Genomic DNA, 22614 nt, shown 5'->3' on the forward strand with positions numbered 1-22614 from the left:
TGGTAAGACTTCATCTGCTCCTACCTCATCACATGTATCATATGTATAATAATATCATGGTGTGTGTCTCTGTGTTTCTGTATAACATTGTATCAACAAAAGTTTTTCATAATAAAATATTTACATTGATGCAACCAGGACAACATAGTTAAACTCTTGCAGATACGTCCTGGAATTGTGTTTACACGATGATTTATTCAGTAAGACTTAACCAAATCATTTAAAATTTAGACCTTGCGTGAATGACTACAAAACACAAGTCCAGTTCGAATTTGACGGATTTCACTATTGTCATTTTAAAGTTATATCCATTTTTTGAAATGGGAAAATTTGGAGGTTTTCGGATGATAAATCAAGTAAAGCTTCATCAAATCATTTCAATTTGACAGATTTGACTTATGAGGGTTATTGCTTATAAAATTTAATTTATTTGGTCACACTATTTGGTTTTAAGTATCACTGAATGCGTACATTTTGTCATACATTAGCCTTTTTTATTTAGCTTACCATACAGTATGGGTTTCGTTCAATTATTGAAGTCCGTACGGTACGTGACCTGTCATTGTTCACATCATTGTCTTATATTTTGTGGATAGTTGTCTCATTGACAAACATACAAGATATATGGTCATACATTGACTTCTCCCTTCTGGCAGTAAAACCCTTGCTTTAGTGGGGCGTCGTTTGTTTGAAAGAGTGGGATGTATAAATACACAGCTACACCCGACCTGAATGAGGGTGTTAAAAAATGCCGCGTATCTGTTGAGTGCCATACTCTATGAACCCTCAAACAACTCTTTTGAGGGGCCATACGTGGCTTGCTCTAGAGCAAATTTCTTCCCCTATCCAGCATATGATCAGCTTCCAGTTACAGTCCATATTAAAATCCCCTCTTCATCCCGGTCGATGTTCTAACAAAACCTATACGTATTGTTAAATGTTAATTTGCTTTTGTCCCAAATATGCATTAAATATTTGCAACTGGAATTTTAAATTTTATACAGTTGTCTGATTTTAAAGTCATTATACTGAATTAAACATTATCAACACATTTCTGTAACTTCCTTTTTCATGCTTATAAATATATAAAAAAAAAAATCATAATTGTACATGTGCACCTTTTACTTTGTTACGAAAAGTCTGTTACAGGAAGTCTGTTACAGGAATTCGAAAAATTATAAATAAAGTTAAAAATAAATAAAATATTTGTTCTGGTCAGTTTAAGAGTGACGATGTCTATAATTAACAGACAAGCTTATTATATAATAAGGTAATTCTATATTCAATTTTGTGTCTGTTTATCACATGTTCAATCCATTTGTCCATATGGAACAGATGTAGCTGCCGGACCTTTTGATGTTATTATTTCCTCATTGACTTTGCTGAACATGACTCGATCGACCACACTGTTCCGTCGGACATATTTGCCTGCGGTAGCTGAAATAAACAAAAGAGTCATTTTGTCAGTTGTGTTTTATGCCAAAAACATTACGGCGAAGGCGAATTTTATTTAAAGGTTTAAATATTGAGTAAAAAAACATTGGTTTATATTCAAGTATGCTAGTGGAAATGCATGTACGAAGAATTATGAAAATGCAGGTGATATTTCAGTATGCAATAAAAAAAATCGGTATGTAAATCCCCTTTTATATACAAAGTTAATTCTTCTTTTGTGTGCAACTTTTGAAATATAAAAAATATTTAAGTAAATTTGGTATCAAACGTTATCTGAAGATGTGGGAATAATTTTCAAACACAACCTAATTGGACAATACGTATATGAATGCAAATTTCTGGGCTTACAGGAGGTGTTTTGTTAATAGTGGAAATGTCTTCCAGTTTCAACATCTAAGTTCTAAGAAACTACTATCGTTTAATGCAGGTAGATGTATGCTGATTTATTAAGTGGTAGGTCAGCAAGGATATATAGCTGATAAATGAACTTTAAATGAAAAGATAAAAAAAAAGCTTGAAATAGCAGAACTTGTGGTTTTAACAATTTTAGGATATTAATGAAACTTGACTGGAAATTCAGATAAATTTAAAAAGACTTGGTGTTTTGCATAGCGCTTTAATTGCCGTTTACATGTTTGAGTTTTGAACGTTCTTGATGAAGGTAAATCCAGCTTCAAAAGCACGAAATTATACAGAGTGTTATTTTCATTGACTGCCTTCTACTGTTCGCTTATCATTTGCTTAAAAATGTCAGAAGTTATGAAAATTTAATTCTCAAGTTTAGATGAATACACGTTTTTACGTTCGGTATTCAGTGCAAACATATTATGCCTTTGTTTTCGTTTGAAAGAGAATCAGTGTTTGTTCGACTTCCTATTATTTTTAAACAAAATCTCCGCGTTCGTTTGAGTTAATGGCATTGACAGAATTCCCTTCTTTAACAAAGGTTTATTTTGATGACTTGTATTAGTGGTTTATCTTTATAAAAAATCATTCAAAAATGAAAGTGACCAAAGTGTAACTGTTGTGAAATACATATTTTTACTTACTATTTCCTAGAGCTTTCTGAATATTCTTTCCATAAAATCTCCAAGCAATAAACACAATAAGAGCTGTCAGTATTATAACTGCCAGAACAAGTCCAACTATAAGACCTGTATTATCTCTCCTTCAAAAAAATCAAATTATTTTTGATTATTGACAGAATATTACAGACTAGCAGTAATTATTGCAAAATGAAAATGAACCGAGGAATATTTGTCAGTGTCAAAGCTAGGGGCTGGGACATCAAAAAGATCAAATTTATACACTTCTTTTTTCATGGATTCCAGTGTTATTTATGTATCAATATTACGCGTGGAAGATCGACATCCTCCTCTTTTATATTTATACCAAAGGAGAAAAGAACAACCTTATGATTTTCTAAAACTTTTTCCATGGTAAGGACAGTAAGTTTGTTTAAGGAATACCAGATGAATTTCACTGTTAAGTTAAAACTCTTCAAAAAAAAAGGCGAAGGATACCAAAGGGACATTTAATCTCACAAGTCGAAAATAAACTGACAACACCATGCCTAAAAAAGAAAAAAGACAAACAGACAAACAACAAAACACAAAACAAAACATAGAAAACCAAAGACTGAGCAACACAAACCCCACCAAAAAACATTTTTACTTGTATTCAAAATAAGGATTTTTCATATTAAAATAATGTTTCCTAATTGTTTTAATGGCTACCACAACAGCTTTTTTCGGACAGTTTTATCAAAGCATATACAAAATCTGCATAACTGAAAGAAAATCTTTGAACGTTTCGTACATATAATATGTTTTAGTCTACGAATTTATCTTTGCAGACATTCCGTATTGTCTATTAAGTAGATGATAGTCCTCAACCGAGTCCATCAATAGTCTGAAACTAACTACTTTACCATTTCATGAGCATGTTGCTATATTCTGCCTATTGATCAACTCTTAACGACAATTATGATTTTTGATAATGCAAATAACATGTGTCACATGTTTATATGTATATTCGGACGATGAACAAGAGGATAAGGAACTAAACTTTACAGTAAATTATGCAAACTTGATCAATGCTCAAAGCAATTTGCGGCTATTACATTTGTATATTGTTTAACGAAAGGAGTTGTGGCTAATAAGACTTTAACCCCAAATCAAGGACAAATTAGGTCTATCGGAGAGACGGTATAAAGATTAGAAATTTGATTTTACATGGATATTTTCATTACAAAACATGACATAATTAATTATAACATATAGACACATGATACATACCCTGATTTAGTTTCTTTTACTATATTCATGGTTGGTGAAATGACCAACGTGGAAGAACCAGCTATCGATGTTCCTAAGGGTGTCGGTGGTTTAATTGTTTCAATCTTTTTGGTTGGACCTGGTGGTATCTTGTGTGTATGTATTGGTTTTGGAGGTACTTTATGTGTATGACTTGGTATCGAATTGCTTGAAATGCTTGGTAAGTTAGATGTCTTTGAAGGTATGTTTGGCTTCTTGGTTGGTAAGCCTAGTTTCTTTGTTGGGATGTTTGGCTTCTTTGTAGGTAGGTTGGGCTTTTTAGTTGGTAAGTTTAGTTTCCTGGTGGTTCGTGTCGGTGTAGCTGTTGTTGTTACTTCGTCATATACACATAAGGGAAATTGAATAGTTGTATCCCATTTACAATGTACCAAGGTTCTACATTTCGTCTTCTCCTCTCTACAATTGTAAGAATTTAAAACAGTGAAGCATAACATCAATAAAACAATAGAAATTTTTCCATTTCCTTACCCGTTTGTGGTAAAAATCAAAGGTCTTCGATTTACTTTTACCTTAGTTTTATTGCTCTAAGCTCCCTGGAGCATCTATAGTTTTGACGTGTTTTTTTTTTAATTGCCAGTGTTAGTTTTGAAGTTTTTGTGTTTCTACTGTATTCTGTTTTCAATAATTTGACATTGATCCTAACGAATTTTTAACACCTAGCAAATTTATAATTTAGCAACAACTTTAGATATTCTTTAAATGAGATGCTTGTGTGTGTGTGTGTGTTTAAGCACTTTCGTGTTTTCGTTTGAATTGTTTCCCATTTTGTCATGTCAGGCCTTTTGTAACTGACTAAATGGCCTGGGTTTTGCTAATTGTTGAAGATGATGTAATTGCTTAAATCCACGTTTTTTTTTGGACTCTGTTTGACACTTTTTTTCATTGGCTAACATACCTGATCTCTTTATTTTTACATTGATCAACTAAGGTTCAAGAAATGTGAGATTTCTGCCATTGTTTTCTCTCTTTTTGTTTTAATAATATGCCATTATACCTTATTTTTCATATTAAATAGTAGAAGGAGGTTATCAAACAAAAAAGCTAAATGCCATAAATGGTGCTTAATGTTGTTCCGATTAACCCTATTATGTTTGACTATGTTACATCAAAATTATTCTATATAAACTCACATTGCTTGGCACGGCACTTTACAGGAAATTACAGGTTTTGGTTGGTTGAATTCTGTTAGTTTTCTATATAACGGTTCGTCTAAAAAGAAAAAGTTATTTTGCGATTATTGATGTCTTCGTTATTCTTAACCACGTGTAAGTTAGAAAAAAATATCAGTTTTTTATTTGAAAATTATTTTTGTTTATTTTTAAAGATTCATTGTTTACTGTTAAAGGACCGTTACAACATGTAGTACTGTTCTATGACATCCTCGTCATAAATGATGCAGTAATCATTTTCATAAATTATTTAATTCACTTGTTGCGTGAACCCCTGAGGGTTCACGCATATTTATTAGTTAGTTTCCTGCAACTAAGAACACCTCCATACGGAGCATTTAAGATATCTAAAACTTGGCAATAAAGAACTTTACACAGATCGATAACTCACTTATATGCTATATGGTAATAAAAGATATAGTTGATAATCTATGTAGAAAAAAAAGAAATAGATTCCCATACGTATAATTCTTAAAGAATAATAATGATTCAAAACATGGACACATGTACCTCAGTCTTTCAAACATTCATTAAATTAATCTAAAATAATTAATGAGGCATTGCGAAATGGTCAACTAGTAGGAGACATTAATTAATGTTCCTTACGACTGATCATCAATAAGTGTAACTCTCCCACGAGACGCATTGAGAGATAAATGATCTAATATCAAAGTACTGAATTACTGAACATCGGATGACCGCAGGTTCTTGTGGATGGTCAAAAGCACATGTCACAGAAACAGATCACATCTCTATACCTGAAACTGAGGTTAATTTACAGAGATTTTTTTTTCTTATACAAGTTCGTGCTTGGATGATGAATAAATGACAGGAAATTCAACCTCACCGTAATAACTATTATATTGTAGTGATACAAATCAGTATACCTTAGACTATTATACTAATATAATAATAGTTCCAGAGAATACACTGGTTTGTTGTTATATATTATATTAATATTACGGTTGCATGTATATATAATTTTCATCTATTTGTATATCATACTATTCTACTATTATTATAGTGTAATGCAAGTGCATGGTGGACACTCTTCTGTAAAAAAAAAGTCAAAGTCTTAAAGGCTGTAAAAGCAATTGCTGCCATGTTAATGTTTTGTGGACTTTTATTTTTCATCCATATATATACGAATTAAACCTGACAGGACAGGAGTGTTGACTAGTGAGAAGCAAGACGGTTTTAACTTTATATCAATATAAGACTTTAGCAGGAAATCATTTTAAATATGTTTTATATTTTACAAGGAGACAACAAGTTTACCAGGCTAAAGTTGGGGTTAATTATACATGTGCTGAAACATATAACTGAAAAAAAAATCATTATGGATTATCCCCTGGTAGTGTTTGTAACTGGGCAATAATTTCCTTTATTGATTTAATTTTAACCATTTTCATAATTAATTTAAATTAACCATTCAGTTAAAACATTTCAACTTTCCAGACGCAAATGTTGAAAAACGGGACAGAAATAAAATATCTTACAAGACATAAACATGTAAAAAATAAATATATATTTCAGCTTACTAAAAATATTTTCATAATGTTACTTTGACATCATTTCTTAAAACTACGTCCCAAACATAATTGCTCAGTTGACATGTGTCATCCTCATGCGATACGAGATAACTATAATTCTGATGCAATCCCGAAAAGGGGGGTCATCACAAACAAACATGACATTAAACGAACTAGAACAAACAGCTCTATGTTGCTTTGATATTTATCAATTTTCAGGAAACATGTGAAATAAATTTCAGGTCCATTTCATTATAGTGCCTAACAAGATTGTGTGAGGTAGACGAAATTGACCTTAAAACGATCGTATTGTCTTTTGATGCCAAAAATAGGCAGATCGGACATATAAGGACTTTATCTAATGACTACATAAATTTGGGATTTATTATTATTATAATATTCTAATGAAACTGAAAATTGTATTTTTTTTTTTTAGGATAAACAACAATTTTACCTGGCGTAGCCGTTCATAAATGTTTTTCTGCATTTATCTTCGAAAAATGGCGTATTTAATGGAATAGAACGTTAATACAGTAAACTTTCTCTTTTTTCTCCGCAATAGGCTATCAAAAATAATTTATCTAATGTGTATGTGGAAAATTATGTGAAAAGATAAAAAGTGGCAGTTGTTACCTTTCATACCTTAAGTTTCGTTCATCTGATTCTGACCAATGCTTATATACTAAATATCTATTTATATGCCGCTATTATTGTTGTTGTTACCAATTATGTAAATCAATTGTATCTGATTTTATGCCCTTTATGGGCCCTGTAATTTGGGAAATAAAAAAAAAATCTATTCATTGATAAAACGTAATATGGACTGGTCCAGTGTCCAGTTTGCAGGTCATTTAATTTTCTGTACACATTCATGCACGCTCTGATTTAATCAATATACTCGTACGAAAAAGCATGAACAGTTTGAAGGTAATCTAATAATAACTTAATCCAATCAAATTGCATAAGATTCAATAACAATGTCAAGTCCACATCATAATGAGTAATAGAGGTAAACTGGGTAGGGAGAAAATGACAGATATTTCAAGTTAATATTTATGCAATAACGAATTAAAATTTGTCAACCAAAAGTTTTGCTACAATTTCAAAAACATGTCGTTCTGCATGGGTATAGTTTTCGGATCTTTCATTAGCGTATTTAAGGCTGTAAAAAGTTTGGGCTTCAAAAGTTCACACAATTATTGACTTTATACAGAAAATTCGTCCTTGTAAAACATTTAATAGTTCACAAATGATACGCGATTTTAAAGTAAAATTATTTCTTAAAACACTGCAAAAAATTTCATTCATATTGATAAAGTGGTATCGTCATAAAGTGCGTTGAAATGAACATGTAGTGGTATAGCAAACATCGAATTCCCTCACAAAATGTTATCACACACTACAGTAAGGGGAGTCAGTTAAGTTTGTCTATTTTTAGATACTAAACAGGTAATCTTTTGACACTACGTATACAACCTGTGTGACCTGTGTAGTGATTTTGATTTTACGATAAATTCATGAATGAACGATAATTTTATGAATGAACATGAGCACCTGACCTCTTTCTTAAACACCTTTTAAACATATAAAACCGTATTTAATAAGGAGATAATTCAGTCAAATTTTCAGTACTAAATCAACAACTGAAATGATTCCATTTTTTGATGAAACATCGTACGAACGGAGAACGGAATCGCAGGTATAAAAATGCACTTTTTTCCCTTGTAATAACCGCGGATCTATAATTTTTATAGATCGGTTGAAATCCCAAAACTAATTTGCATAATGGAAATTTAGGCGATAGCAATACATCGGAATGACCTCAAGGTCATCCTCTGTAATAAAACCATTTTTGAAGAGGCATAACTTTTAAGTTCAAGATACAAAAGATTTCATTAATAAAACACACGAGGTAAAAAGGGAATGCATTCTTATTGCCTATGATGAAACGTAAATGTACACAAATATGATCATTGATAATTTAAAAGAAACAGTTATCAATGCAGAAGAATTAATTGACACAAAAGAATATCCTTTAAAGATTCTCAACGAAAAAGATTAGACTGCATTTGTTTAATTATTCTAAAAAACAATAAATTTGAGTTTAATGGAAAGTTATACAAACAAGTTATAGGAGCGCCCCCTCCATAGGTGGTATATTTTCACCATCATGCACATATCTGCATCTGTCTGTCCTATTACAACCGATTTCAATCAGTTTCACGTTAGGAAAAGGTAATATCTTTGGTAAGCTTGCTTGCTAGCTGAACCGTGAAGTAATTATTAGATTAGGTAAACTACCCTCCTTTATGAGTAGACTAGTCCGACAGACTGATAGAATTTGTTATCTGTGGGACTAGTCTACTCATATAGGAGGGTGGTTTACCTAACCTAATAATGACTTCACGGTTCAGCTAGCAAGCAAGCAAGCTAACCAAAGATATTACCTTTTCCTACACACTCAATGAAATCGGCTGTAATAATTACGGCCTTCAACAATGAGAAAAGCAAAACCCATACCGTATAGTAAGCTATACAAGGCCTCAAAATGACAATGTAAAACAACTCATACTTGAAAACTAACTACCTGATTTCATCGCGGTCATTTATTATAATTATTGCTTTTGTTTCCTTATTTATATTTAAGTTTGATAAAAATTTAGAGCCTTAATTACTATCAATAGAAATTCATTATCTTAACTCTGAATGTATCTATCATCACTCAGTCTCTATAAAAGACATTCGTTATTTTATTTCTGACTCTGTATTAGTTTTTCACCACTGCTGCATGACATATGCATAATCATTTTTTCTGTTATACGACATCACAAACATCAAGCCCAAACATTTAATTTTTCTTTCAGAATCGTCAACATACCGCTAAAATATATTACAAAATATAAATTTTGTTGTAGCATCTTTTTTCTGCATTTTACACACCATCCAGAAATGAACTATTGAAATAAAAACATTCCTTATCTCCCTACTTTATATATAACACCACTCTCAACATGCCATAATTGTCCTGATTTACAAAAAAAAGAAAATATCATCCTCCACACACATGGTAATGAAAATACTGAGATATAATTTACAATTCAGTTGAAATAATAATTAGCATAAAAAAAGTTCTAAGGTTCACGTATTGACTTTTTTTTTTTAAAAAGCAACTTGTTTCCGCTTTTGTTAGTAATTGAGGCTCAAGCTTACTTAATGACTACCCGCGCGAGCCAATCGAAAATATAAGGAAGACAAGATTATCAAGAATTCTCCCTCGTGGTACTAGTAGTATGAACTGGTTGACTTATTTTCTCGTCACGACCTCATTGAAAATGTAAGACTGTGAAGAATACGTCCTCACTAAAGTGTTGACGGTTTGAAATTTTCGGGATATCTGCGAGATTAACTAAAGAACACAAAAGCCTTAGATTCTAGTTAATTGAAAACAGAAACAATTCCTAGTTTATTGGACACACGCACAGAACATTGTTTGTCAGCACCATTTTCAAGACTTTTAAAGAATCGATAAATTCATAAATTTTTATGAAAATCAATTTTCTGAAATTTTTGGATAACAAAAAAAAGTGCAAATAATTTAAATAAACAGCCAAACCGAAATGAATTTAATTATTCCAAAGCCCGATTTTGCATGAGGCGCAAAGTTTTGACCGGGATCATGTTAAATACATATATGAAAATAACACGTACAGTAGCATGCTGAATGTGGGAAGGTAGTAGAGTTGGTGTCATTAAACTGACTTGAACACTGGTCAAAATCTACTTCACAGTAACAGGGACATTGACATGTGAGTTGGTTCCCGTTAATACACTGGCTACATTTAGCATATGTAGCTCCACACGACTCGCATACCTGTAAAAAATAAAATAGGCATGAAATGTGTAACCAAACAAAATGGTCGTTTGTTAAGCATTTGAAGCTAATAGATCTAGTTGTTTAAAAAGGGATTACCTTATGATCTAATTTTCTACTTTTAACGAAATTTTTGTCTGATTCTTTGATGAGCAATATTATTTTAATGGTAAAATGCCGCATTTAAGTTCATATTTAAAACGAATCATTATTCTTTAATCTGTACAAAAGAGGCAGAAAACAACAAAGGACAAAAAAAATCACAATTGAAAAAACTCGCCAGCAAAATGATACCAAACGATGGTCTACAAAACGCTACATAGAACACTAATGACCTAGTTTGATGAACCCCACCAAAACAAGGTGATCTTAGGTGTTTCGAAAGGGTTATAATATCTTACTTCACATGTGACAACCACCGTGTTGCTTAGGGATGGTGAAGTCACAATCGAGGCAAAAGGTTCCGTTTTACTGGGTACGACAATCCGTGGTAATCCGTGACGCAGATAATTCATAACGTTCATCCAAATCATGATCGAATCCTCATAACCTTCCACGAGATGAATTCATACTTGCAACAAGGAACTATGGTTCAATATCTTCCTTGTAAGCAGTAATCCTCTATCAAGAAATGATAGGAAACGCAAGTTTTGGAGTATCGTATTAACTGGGAGATATATATTTCATATCCAGCGGAAATGTTACTACCAAGAAATGGCAAGTACACAATGAAAAGCATCTCTTTTGTCGTAAAGTTTAGTTTTTAACCGATATTCATTGTCGATTTCTAGATTCCAGTCAAGTTAGGAGACATACTTTACTTTTCTGTGGTATCTTACATTTAAATTAAATAATAGTAACTAGCTCTGAATGGGGAACAAACTATTATAAAAGCGTACTTATCCGCACTCATGATTCTGAAATGGTTATCATATCCTAGGATATCCTGATCAGAATATACGATTTATTTCATAACTCATATCCGTATTATTCACAGAAGTATTTCATTTAGAATTATATAACAGCATGCTGTTTTGTGTCTGCAAAATACATATGCCATTGATTTGGCCAAATGATGAATTCAAACTGTATGCCTACTTTTTATAACCAAGATATAAACATATGAAGCATATACTTCAGAACTGACATAAAGTATTTTTATATAAAGCGATAAGAGTAAAGATGACATGTTGAAAAAATAAAATTATTGATACAAACATAAAAGATAGCAGAAGGTCATCAAATTCAGCTAAAGAAAGACAAATAACACCATGGACGACAGAAAAAGATAAACAGACAAAAAAAGTCTACAAAACTCCTAATTATCACAAAGACTAAAGATTGAAAACAAAAACCTAACTTAAAACGTGACAACTTGGGTGTTATGAAAATATCAACAGTAAATGTTGATATTAAACAGTTTATATAAAATTCCAACATGTGCAATAATCTGTATAGGCATTGAAGAAATTTAATATAAATCATCATCAGATCATTAGCCAGTGCTAAGGTGATGACATGGACCATAACATACTTTTTTTTAAATTCCTCGTTTATGAATTAATTAATCATTAAGCAACTAAAGTTCTAACTCAATCATTCAAATTTGACTTTGAAGAATTCGGGCATTTTTTTGAAGTCCTGTTTAAAGCTCCGAACGTTTCTACGTTTGTATACATCCCTGGCATTCATATGTTTGGATTTTTAAGCGTTCCTGATGAATAATAATCAAAGAAAGCGGTTCTGACGCACGGTTCATTTTGATAAAATTTTGATTGAGAAAACTTTTAAGAACCTCTTGTTTTGCTGAACGGTGCCAGTCTCTTTTTTCTTTTAACTGTCGATTGCCAGTTATTCTCCGATTTATGATTTCTATTGTTTCCTTGTCACCTTCTAAATATATCAAGTTGTCTAACCAAATAATGTGCATGTCGGCATGTCAGTCTCGTTTTCTGAAAATTCGGAAAAAAACAACATATAAGTACCTCCGTTTGATCTTTTGATTCTGTACATTTATTTTCACCACGCCCATTTACTACCAATATAAACAAGTTTGTGCCATTTACTGCACCAATCACATATCTTCTACATACATCGGCAGCTCCTACGTCATGTTCTATAACTGGTATTTGTATCGAGTAAGATAACTCGTGGTTACCTTCAGACATGCTGGTACACCAAACGTGCTAAATTTTACGAAAAAGGAGAAATGATTTATATGTCTATGAAACAGTAACACAACCAAACATATAAAAACTATAGCAATTTGGCTATTTTTATGTCCCTTTTGACCAAATAACTCATAAAGTAATGAGGTCTTGTACATCCTTAGCTTTCAAATGTTTTGGTTTTAGCGTTCCTTATTAAGGATAATCGAGAAAAAAGATTCGGACGCACGAAATTCAAAGTGTTATTTCATTCACAAGCACTGGGTCGATACTTATGCTGATGATGATGAACTGTTAGTCACCGAGGGTATCATCAACTCAGTAATCCGTGCTTTGATACGGACATGATTTGTAACAAACATTTCTGTAATTTTTCGTTGATAACTTAAGAAATTCTTAACAAACTTAGGTTCCAACTACATTAGGCAAAGTTGACCTTAGATGAATTTGGCTATTTGTTTAGGACCCTTTTGGTTATAAACTCATCACGTGTTTATGTCTTATACATCCTTGGCTTTCCAGTGTTTTGGTTGATCGTTCCTGATAAAGGTTAATTCACAAAAGAGCTTCGCATGCACAAAATTAATAGTGTTATTACATCTACAGCACACTAGTTATGATTTACTGATACTTAATATTGAATATATATTTGCTCATTCATAGTAGAGTTATACTTTCTTTCCTTTATTCTAACAAACTTGTCGATAGCAGTCATTTACAATGTATTTATTGTATTTTAAAATTCTACTTTACTAAAATTTCGGTTCACCCAAGAAATTATTCGAAGGAAGCACTTCCGAGTACCTCATAAGGCAAGGTGTAATATATCTTGAAATCCGAACAAGAATTGATGGATTTATGTTACGAATTTCAGATGGTCTTTGTGTTAGAATTTCATTTCAGTTCAAAATTCATTTAGCACACATTACAATGACTTCACATATCTGTTAAATTTCACCGTATACTCGATAATTATCATGCTATACGACGATGCACTAACTAAGTTTATGGATATATTTTACATTGGTAAAATTTTCATAAAACATTCACAGTGACGCAATCCTTAATTTATTTGTTTAAGGATTGGACCATATAATGCGAGTATAACCCGTTGACGTGAACCGCAAAATTCCTAATATATTTTACCTTAAGAAGATTTTTTCTTATAAGTTGTGAAGCTAACCAAGGAAATTTCTGTGTCAGATGGGATTTATATTTTCCATTTTGTCTCTCTGTTCCAAAGGTTAGAAAATATCTAAAATTTAGAATAATATTTGTTTAAACACATGCAATTTTAAATGTTAAGATATGCATTAAATGATACGAGCAATTTAAAATGAAACCAACAAGGGCTTAAGATAAAGCTTTCTGTGGCTTATATACAAAATTCTTTTTAATATTTTTTCCTATTTTTTCATAACCATTTAGATTTAAAAAAATAGTAAAACACTTATCCGTTGCTGAAATCCTTTTGATTTCCGCCAAGTCTTGCTATCCTCGTGTTGGGTTGCTGTCTCATCGCCATAAGGTTTAATTTTTATTAATTTCGTAGTAAGTATTTGATTTAAAAAAAAAGAGCACATTTAACTGTCCAATAAAAACAAGTTATTGTGGGTTTGATTATAGGTAACTTAAGAAAAAACACTTTTCAAGAATGATATTTATTTACCCATTATTATCAATAATATGACACTCTAAACCGTTCATCGTACAATCGTCTACCTACAAAAATTCATCAGCAGAAACTTTAAGAACAACAAAGAGTAATGTATAGTATTTGCGATGAGGAACATTAATAATAAAACAATTGTACATTTGCTTTTTGGTTTTGTCAAGTGAGTTAAGGGATTTTATATATACAAAATTAGCGTTGTTTTCCTTTTCATTAAATGTTAATAGAAGATTTGTCTTTATATTAATTTAACGATTTATAAAACAATTCACATCGCCTTATGATCACATTTTATGTCTATGAAACACTAATGTTTTTCTATCTATAAACACATGTCTTTAACCGGATTTAGTATAGCTTTTTATATTTTTTTGTTTTTCAGTGCTCTTCAACCTTGGCATTGATTTGACATTCCTACTGATTCGGGCGCCACTGATGGAGTCTTTGTGTAAACGAAACGCGCGTCTGGCGTTATTAATCATAAGCCTGATATCTAAAGAAATTTTCCAATAACTGGGTCGATGCCACTGGTGGTAGACGCATCCCAGACGACATCATCTGCTTAATACTTAGTACGCCTGTGCTGACATAAAACTTCATTGATACGGGCATTTTCTGTAAAAATTACGGTTCATGACACATTGGAAAACAAATGTTATCTATCCAAATGCATAGATGACCTTAGCAAAATGTGGCACGACTGTCAGAAATTTTTGGATTTCAATCATATCGAAACATGCGTCTGATGTACTGAAATTATAGCCCTAGTATTATTTAAACTGATTTACTTTTACAAATTGTGACTTGGATGGAGAGTTGTCTCATTGTCACTCATACCACATCTTCTTATATCTAGTATTATTCATGAGTATTCTTCAGTTGAAGGTTTCTGGTGGGGTACGTGTTGCTCAGTCTTTGGTTTCTATGTTGTGTTTTTGTATACTGTTTTTGTCTTTTGATCGTTTTAGTTTTTTGCTATTGCGTTGTCAGTTTTTTTCGACTAATGAGTTGTAATATCCCTTTGGTATATTTTGCCTCTCTCTTTGAAATACAGCCATCAGCTCATCAACGATATGTTAAAAGCAGCTACATTGCCCGGGTGATGCATCCTTCAAAATCTTAGTTGTCACCGTAAAAATATTGATTAATAATATATGTTTTGATTTCTAATTACCAATAAATTCGGTTTGCTTGATATTGAGATAATGATGAAGGTACTTTGTAGATAGTGTCCGAGTGTATCATCAGCTCAGTAGTCAGTGTTTTGAAAATATATTTTTCTTAAATTCCCCATCGATAAAGTTAAAAATGATTAAGAAAATTAGTTTTCCATTCCTTCAGGTAAAAGTGACCTTACATCGATTTGGCAATCCTTTGTATGTCCCTTTTTAGTCACGTAGCTCCTCGAGTGTTAAAAAACTTCTACATCTTTGGCTTTCAAATGTTTCGGGGTTTAAAATTCATAATGGTAAATCCAGAAAAGCGCTTCGAACGTGCATACTTCATAAATTGTTATCCTTATTTGCTAGCACTGGGTCGATACCGTTGCTGGTGAATTAATAGTCCTATGTATGTGGTATCTTCAGTAAGTGTCGGCGCTTTGGACTGACATGATTTATAACATACTTCTTTAATTCCTCGTTGATAAATTTAGAAACTATTAAGAAGTTTCAAACACCCTCAAGTAAAGTTGACCTTTGATGGATTTGGCTATTTAAGTCTGTTTTTGGTCATATAGGTCCTCAATTGTTCAAGTATATATACATCATATAGGCTTTCAAATATTTGTGTACGAGTGTTCCTGATAAAGGTTAATCCAGAAAGGCTTTTCGGAAGGCACCAAACGTATAAAGGACTATTATCATTGTGTGGATCGTTTGGTTGATATTACTAATTTATAAGATCAATCATCTGGCTAAATTAGGCAAATGTCTAAAAAATGTCCAATAATTTTGATTGGCATAATACTTTTACTGATTTAATTATTGTTTTATATTAGTATATTATAAATTAAACTGCTAATACTAATATGTCACCAATGTTGCTTTTATTATTGGACTAGAAAATGAAATGTTAAGAAACTGCATACATCTTAATTACAAATTATATTTCAATTGGTAAAGATTCGATAAATGTCCCTATACACTGCGGTACGTTTCCCTATATATACATACGTTGTTAATTAACATAGCTGTAAGTTGACTATGTGTTAAAGTAGCTCCAACAACTCCTTGTAATGAAGTAACTGTCCCTGGGTCTTTACTATCCCTGAAACAAATGTAACATTTACAGACAATATACCAACTTGAGAATGATAATTAGAGGCAAAATGTTAGAAAGTGTTTTTTGAATTCAATTTCCATTTACTAAAGTATTAGAAAGTCTTTTATCTCCTTTCTAGCATGGATTATCTAACAATAGTAACGGTCGCGATGATCTCGTGGTAGCGCGGTTGTCTCGATTGTGGGAGGTCGTATGTTTGATCACCGACCTGGTAAGACCAAAGACTTGAACAGTGGTGTTTGCTGCTTCACCGCAAACCACGCCGTATTATGGAGAAAGACAAAAGACTGATCGACCTGGAGTTAGAATATTGTGTCTGGCTAGGCTGACATGTCTTCAAGTGGACATTTATTTTGTGAATTACCACGTTAAAATCCGGATCAGCGTGTCGGTCCAGTAGCAGGGTAAATATCCATATCCTGTTAACGTATTATCAAACTGAATTACCATTTTACTTGCCACTGGAAGTAAAACAGTCATTGATCCATCCATTTAGCAATAGTAATATACAGTTGCATGGTAACCTTTGAAGAAGAAAGCTTACAATTAAACAATAATATTTATAGTCTTACATATTTTCTGAAAGAGCTCTGCTTAAAATCATAACATCTTTAGTTGTAAATTCGCTGATTCTGCCAGATGTAAACACAAGGTCTTGATTTCTTGCTACACTTTTCTTGTACCTGAAAATATATTTCTTTCGCATTTAGTGACTTGTTTTTTTTATATATGTATTTTATTAATGAAAAGTATACATTGGATTTTATCATGTAAGATAGAAAAATCCTTGTTGTCTTAATATCACTACGAATTCATTTTTCATCAAATCATTAAATTTTTTATAAATTTAAAGTTGTAAACTCTTTATATTTGTTTTGATCAATGTATCATTTGTTATTCTTCTACCATGTATCAACTGTTGATTATATTAAACGAACTTTTCGATATCCTGAAAGAACATTTTTTCAAGAGATTTCTGAATCTGTCAATAAATATATACCTGAATTAGATTGAAAACGACAGAAATATAACTAACCAGCCAGTGACTACGGGGATTCAATAGACTATTTTCATATTATATACTTTTGACACCGGAGTTTATAATTTTTTCGACAGGTTACCTACACTGCGGTAGGACATTCTGGTACTTGGGCAAGTGAGATCAACCAAAAGAAGTAAAATCAAACTTACAATTGGTGCATTTTGGGAAAAATTCAACTGTTTTAGGTTTTCTTTACACGACTAAATCATCGGCAAACAGTTAATTTTTCCCCAAATTGCAACCATTGTAAGGTTGATTCTACTTTTTTTAGTTGCTTGTACTTGACCGAGTACCAGAATATCCTACCACAGAGTAGGTTACCTGTCGAAAAATTATATACTAATTTGTCAAAAGTCGATAATATGAAAAAAGTCTATTCACGAACAGCGGTATACTACTGTTGCCTTTATTTACCAGGAAAAAATTAACTTAGTAGACTCACTACTGGACGTTTATAACAGCTGTACATTATCAAAGAATTATTACCATTTGTACTGAATGTGATCAAATGTGTTGCTTAAGGCTACCCCTGGATACATTTTGAAGACTCCAGATGGTGAGCCAAAAAATCTGAAAAACAGTGTAAGAAGCGGATTAAACAGCTATTTATGTTGTTTTTATTTTTCATGATGAATTTTTAAACATTAATTGCTTACAATAAAGTATGGTTATAATTTATAATTATATATCTATGAAATGATTGTGCTTGTCAATAAAAAAAATAACAGTTTTATGCATTGTTTTATATATTTCCCGTTACTCTGTAATTTTTTAACTGTTATCATATAGTTAGTCTTGTTACTGCGATTTAGAATATTTGATAAATATGGAAACTCCAGACCTGTATAGCATACCCTGTATGACACCTCCGTATCGCATACCCAGTATTACACCTCCGTATCGCATACCCTGTATCACACCTCCGTATCGCATACCCTGTATCGCACCCCTTTTGGAACATATCGAGACTTTTTCCGGAACTCAGTGTTGTCCGCTTGAAATTTCAGCAGACGGCAATGTCGGAAATGTTAACCCTCTTGCTTCCGGAGGGACACGTGTGCCAATATATTTAATTTATGCAAGCACTCACCGCATCTCTTTCAAATGAAACCTAATATTAGATAGTGTAATCTTTTTCTTCAATAGGTCTTCAATGTAACATCATTACATTACGTGACGTCATATATCGAATGACGCGTCAAAGTTGGACATATGACGTCCAGTTGCTGTATTTCCTGGCATGATACGAAATGTAACCACATTTAATTAGCGACTACAAGAGGTTTAAGACGCAGTCTGCGAACACTGGAAATGGGAGAAAAACAGAATTTACTTCAACCATGCCTGAAAATTTGTTCATATCGGACTTCGTTTTTCTGATTGTGTTTGTATAAACTAAGAACAAAATCATCCCAGAGTTAGAAAGACGTTCTTCTTTTTCCTCTAAAGCACATAACATGGACGAATTCTAGACACTTTGGCGCCGAGACAAATCGGCGCCAGGACAATTCGGCATCCTTGAAAGACACTTCGGCCCTCTGGACGATATTGTTTACTCGGGTTGATACCGCATGTGATACGGATTTTACCATGTATTATTCTCTATTCATCATTTACATTCAAGTAAAGGCATACTTATTACTTGACTCATCTAGCAAATTGTGTTATCTTTATTGAGTAAATGTGTATCTCAATTGGTAATACATATTAGTACTAGAAAACTCTGAAGCTTGCTGATACTTTCAATTCTACACTGCTTGAATACAAAAAATTGAAAATACTTTAGTAAACGATTTTGTAAAATTAAACAAAGTTATTCTGATTTTCTAAACATTTGTTGCATCCTTATAAATACACTACTATTGTTTAAAATATTCAATATAAGTGATTTACCTTTCTATGGCTTTATTTCTAGAATTTCTCCAATAGTCGATCAAACTTTGAGTTTCAATCAAGGAATGCCATATTTCTTTTTTAATCCCTATCAAATAAATAAGGAAACACTTTTTGTAGAGTTAATGGTGATTTGATGTAAGAAAGTTGTTCCCTGTTTGGTAAAGAAATATACGTACGGTGGTACTAGTCGTCTATACTTTTCTATGTAGTGAAGTGTAGACTTGTTTGTCTTTTCGTCGTCTTCCATATTTTTAAATGGCGTTGTCAGTTTCTCTACGACTTCGACTTCTGGATACCTTTTTGATATCATCCGCCTCTTTTCATAATCATTTATCCAACTTTGCTGTCTAAATACTGAATATCAAAGCTTAGCTAGAATCCGTATATAGCTGGCTTGTTTCAATGTTCAACGGAACATCTGTTTAAAATTCTTAATATCATTCTTTGAACACTAAAATTAATAAAATTAAGGATGGGATTTAATAATATTGTGATGAAGTATACGCAAACCTGGTGTCAAATAGATGTGGATTCCTAAATATTCAAAAGATCTATTCTTGGTTCAGGTCACGAAAAATCTTACTTTGTGAAGAACCACACCGATTAAAAATCAGATCGACGGAGATATAACAAAATTCCTGGAATTGTTTATATTGTATCAGATTAATATTTCAACAAACAACTACTTGAGCATCACACTTGATTAACTTGTTAAACTCATGTATAACAGAATTATTCATACACAACCGATTGAACGACAAAAAAAAAACATCTTGGCAAATTCTTTAATTCCTTTTTTAGGTATAGGTTTGGTATACTGTCACCATATAACCAACGTTTAAGTTAGGGCTTACGTCTAGTATTTCCTAGTAAACTTGAAATGATGAATTCTACCGCAACTACAAAGTCTGCTTTTGATTTTTATCTTTTTCTTGGTATTAACACAGAATAGCGACTACAAATTAGAATTTATGACAAACATGATGATTTCAGCTATCCCATTTTCAGTATCAACTTTGATCCCACCGTATGGCGTTCACATATATCAACTAATACGTTATACGCGTTTATGTACACATTAAACAGACTTAATTAACAGGGATGTGCTTCTGATTAAAATGCCGTTCTAAAAAAGGTTACGTGGAAGGATAACTGAAATCAAGAACTCACAAGGTTTATGGTCACTTTTACTAATTGATTGTCCGATTCGATGTGTCTGTGACATAACTCACAATAGACGTTTTTTCGCGTTCTTAGATTTCTTGATACCAGAATAGTTATGTAAGTTTAGCAATTGCCATCTATTCCCTGTTTTGAAATTTTGACAGCGTAGGAATTCATATAGTGGGTAATGCATACAAAGCAGGAAACCTTTATCATATCGACGCATTAATTCTCGGTTCGTTTACCTCAAGTTTTGTCTTTTATCTTTATTTGTATATTTTAAATGGTTTAACGTGATTTCAACACCTGTAAACTACTGTTACCGATAAGCTCATTTTATTCGATGTTTATAAACCTTGACAATTGTTGACGATTCTTGATAACATTTTAAATGACTGCAATAATGAGAAGAATATCTTCAATATAGAAAAAAAATGTCTAAAAAAAGAGATAAAAGATCCAAAGGGGCAAAGGGACAATCACAATTCCAACAGACAAATGCATAGTCAAAAAGAAACATGACAAAATCAATAATTAATACTATACACAAATTAACGATTGAACAACATGAACCACGTCAAAAACCTAGATGCACTCATGTGCTTCTAAAAGATAAGCAGTTCCTGTTCAAATATTTGCACCTTCATATTAATACTTGGAATTAAAAAATGAAACAGTGATAAGTCGCAATTGGTAAAGTCACAATCGAGAAAAAAGGCCGGGATAGATGTTACTACAAGTAGTACATATCCGTGGTCATCTGTGACACAGGTTTTACATAACGGTCAACTAAATGATGATTGCGTTCGTAAAATCTCGGATGGATGACTTCAACTTACCATTTGGAACCCTTGGTGAAATAGTTTCCTTGTTACCATGATTTGCAAAACAAACTTTTCTTAGACAGACATCATTACAATGTGTTATTTTTTTTTATTGACAACATATCGAGTATATGTTTGTAACACTTAAGCGATGGGCTTATTCAAGAAACGGTTTCCTCTGCATCCACCTGAGCCCCTTTTGTTGCTGACTTTCCTTTTATTCGTATGAGGCTGACCGCATTCGCATTTTGATTTCTCAACAAAAAAAACTATGTCCTTCCACTGAATACTTTTGATGACTATATTGATCAATCCAATTTATCTTTAAAATACACAGTACCGATCCATTTAGATCTGCTTCACACATTGATTAACATTTAGAATTTTAACGTCATACAAAAGCGATAATCTTCCCTATTAAAACATCGATTTTCCCATGTTCATGTCATATCATTCAAGCATATGGAGTAGGATCTTCCATTTGAAACTAGAGCTCCTTTTCAAGCAGAATTGTCTTTATAAGGTAATTGCTGCTTTCAAGGACTTTATTGAAAAAAGGTATTCTTAATTGTAGTGAAAATGTCAACTCTTCGAAGGTTTAATGTACGCTATTGTGACAAGATACACTGTAAAAACCTAAATGTAACGTATGACAATTAATTTGTTACGTTTCAGTCCATCCATCTTCCATTTTAGGTCTTATTATCTTAATTTTCAAGACGGTTCAAGTAGTTTGTAGGAACTGAGTACCGTTTTGAAGCACATCAGGTCACTCCCAGTCTTCGATATGTTACTTATAGTTTTATATTTAGTATCTGTATGAATAAAATGATATGTGAGGAATAGGTAAATGACACAGCAATTAAACGACAAATATAACTGATAACATCTAAAGGGCAACATAAAGTAATCACAAATAGATAGGTGTATATACATCATCTTTAAATGATCTCGAGTTTAAACAAAACTGTAAATGATCTCGAGTTTAAACAAAACTGTAAACAAAGTTAAAAGAAACAATGAAATATCCGCCATTTACCCTTCCGGAGCACCTGAGATCACCCCCAGTTTTTGGTGGGGTTCGTGTTGCTTAGTCTTTAGTTTTCTATGTTGTGTCATCTGTACTATTATTTGTCTGTTTGTCTTTTTATTTTTGGCAATGGCGTTGTCAGTTTGTTTTCGATCTATGAGTTTGACTGTCC

At 32.3% G+C, this 22614-nt stretch overlaps 1 protein-coding gene across 1 annotated transcript in view; it reads right to left on the minus strand.

Annotated features, from left to right (window-relative positions):
• Positions 1-3724: 3724 nt before the first annotated feature.
• LOC127737984 (uncharacterized) overlaps positions 3725-22614 on the minus strand; it is a 32002-nt gene continuing 13112 nt past the window's right edge. The window contains exons 10-19 of the mRNA XM_052248961.1: positions 19422-19509; positions 18015-18098; positions 17059-17169; positions 16378-16471; positions 14201-14253; positions 13678-13786; positions 12349-12549; positions 10201-10363; positions 4922-5000; positions 3725-4187 (exon numbers count right to left, since the gene is read on the minus strand). Coding sequence (XP_052104921.1) covers positions 3725-4187; positions 4922-5000; positions 10201-10363; positions 12349-12549; positions 13678-13786; positions 14201-14253; positions 16378-16471; positions 17059-17169; positions 18015-18098; positions 19422-19509 — 1445 coding nt within the window. The remainder of the gene's footprint in view (positions 4188-4921; positions 5001-10200; positions 10364-12348; positions 12550-13677; positions 13787-14200; positions 14254-16377; positions 16472-17058; positions 17170-18014; positions 18099-19421; positions 19510-22614) is intronic.

This window comes from Mytilus californianus, unplaced genomic scaffold (assembly GCF_021869535.1).
Source record: "Mytilus californianus isolate M0D057914Y unplaced genomic scaffold, xbMytCali1.0.p SCAF_1, whole genome shotgun sequence".
Taxonomy (NCBI): Eukaryota; Metazoa; Mollusca; class Bivalvia; order Mytilida; family Mytilidae; genus Mytilus; species Mytilus californianus.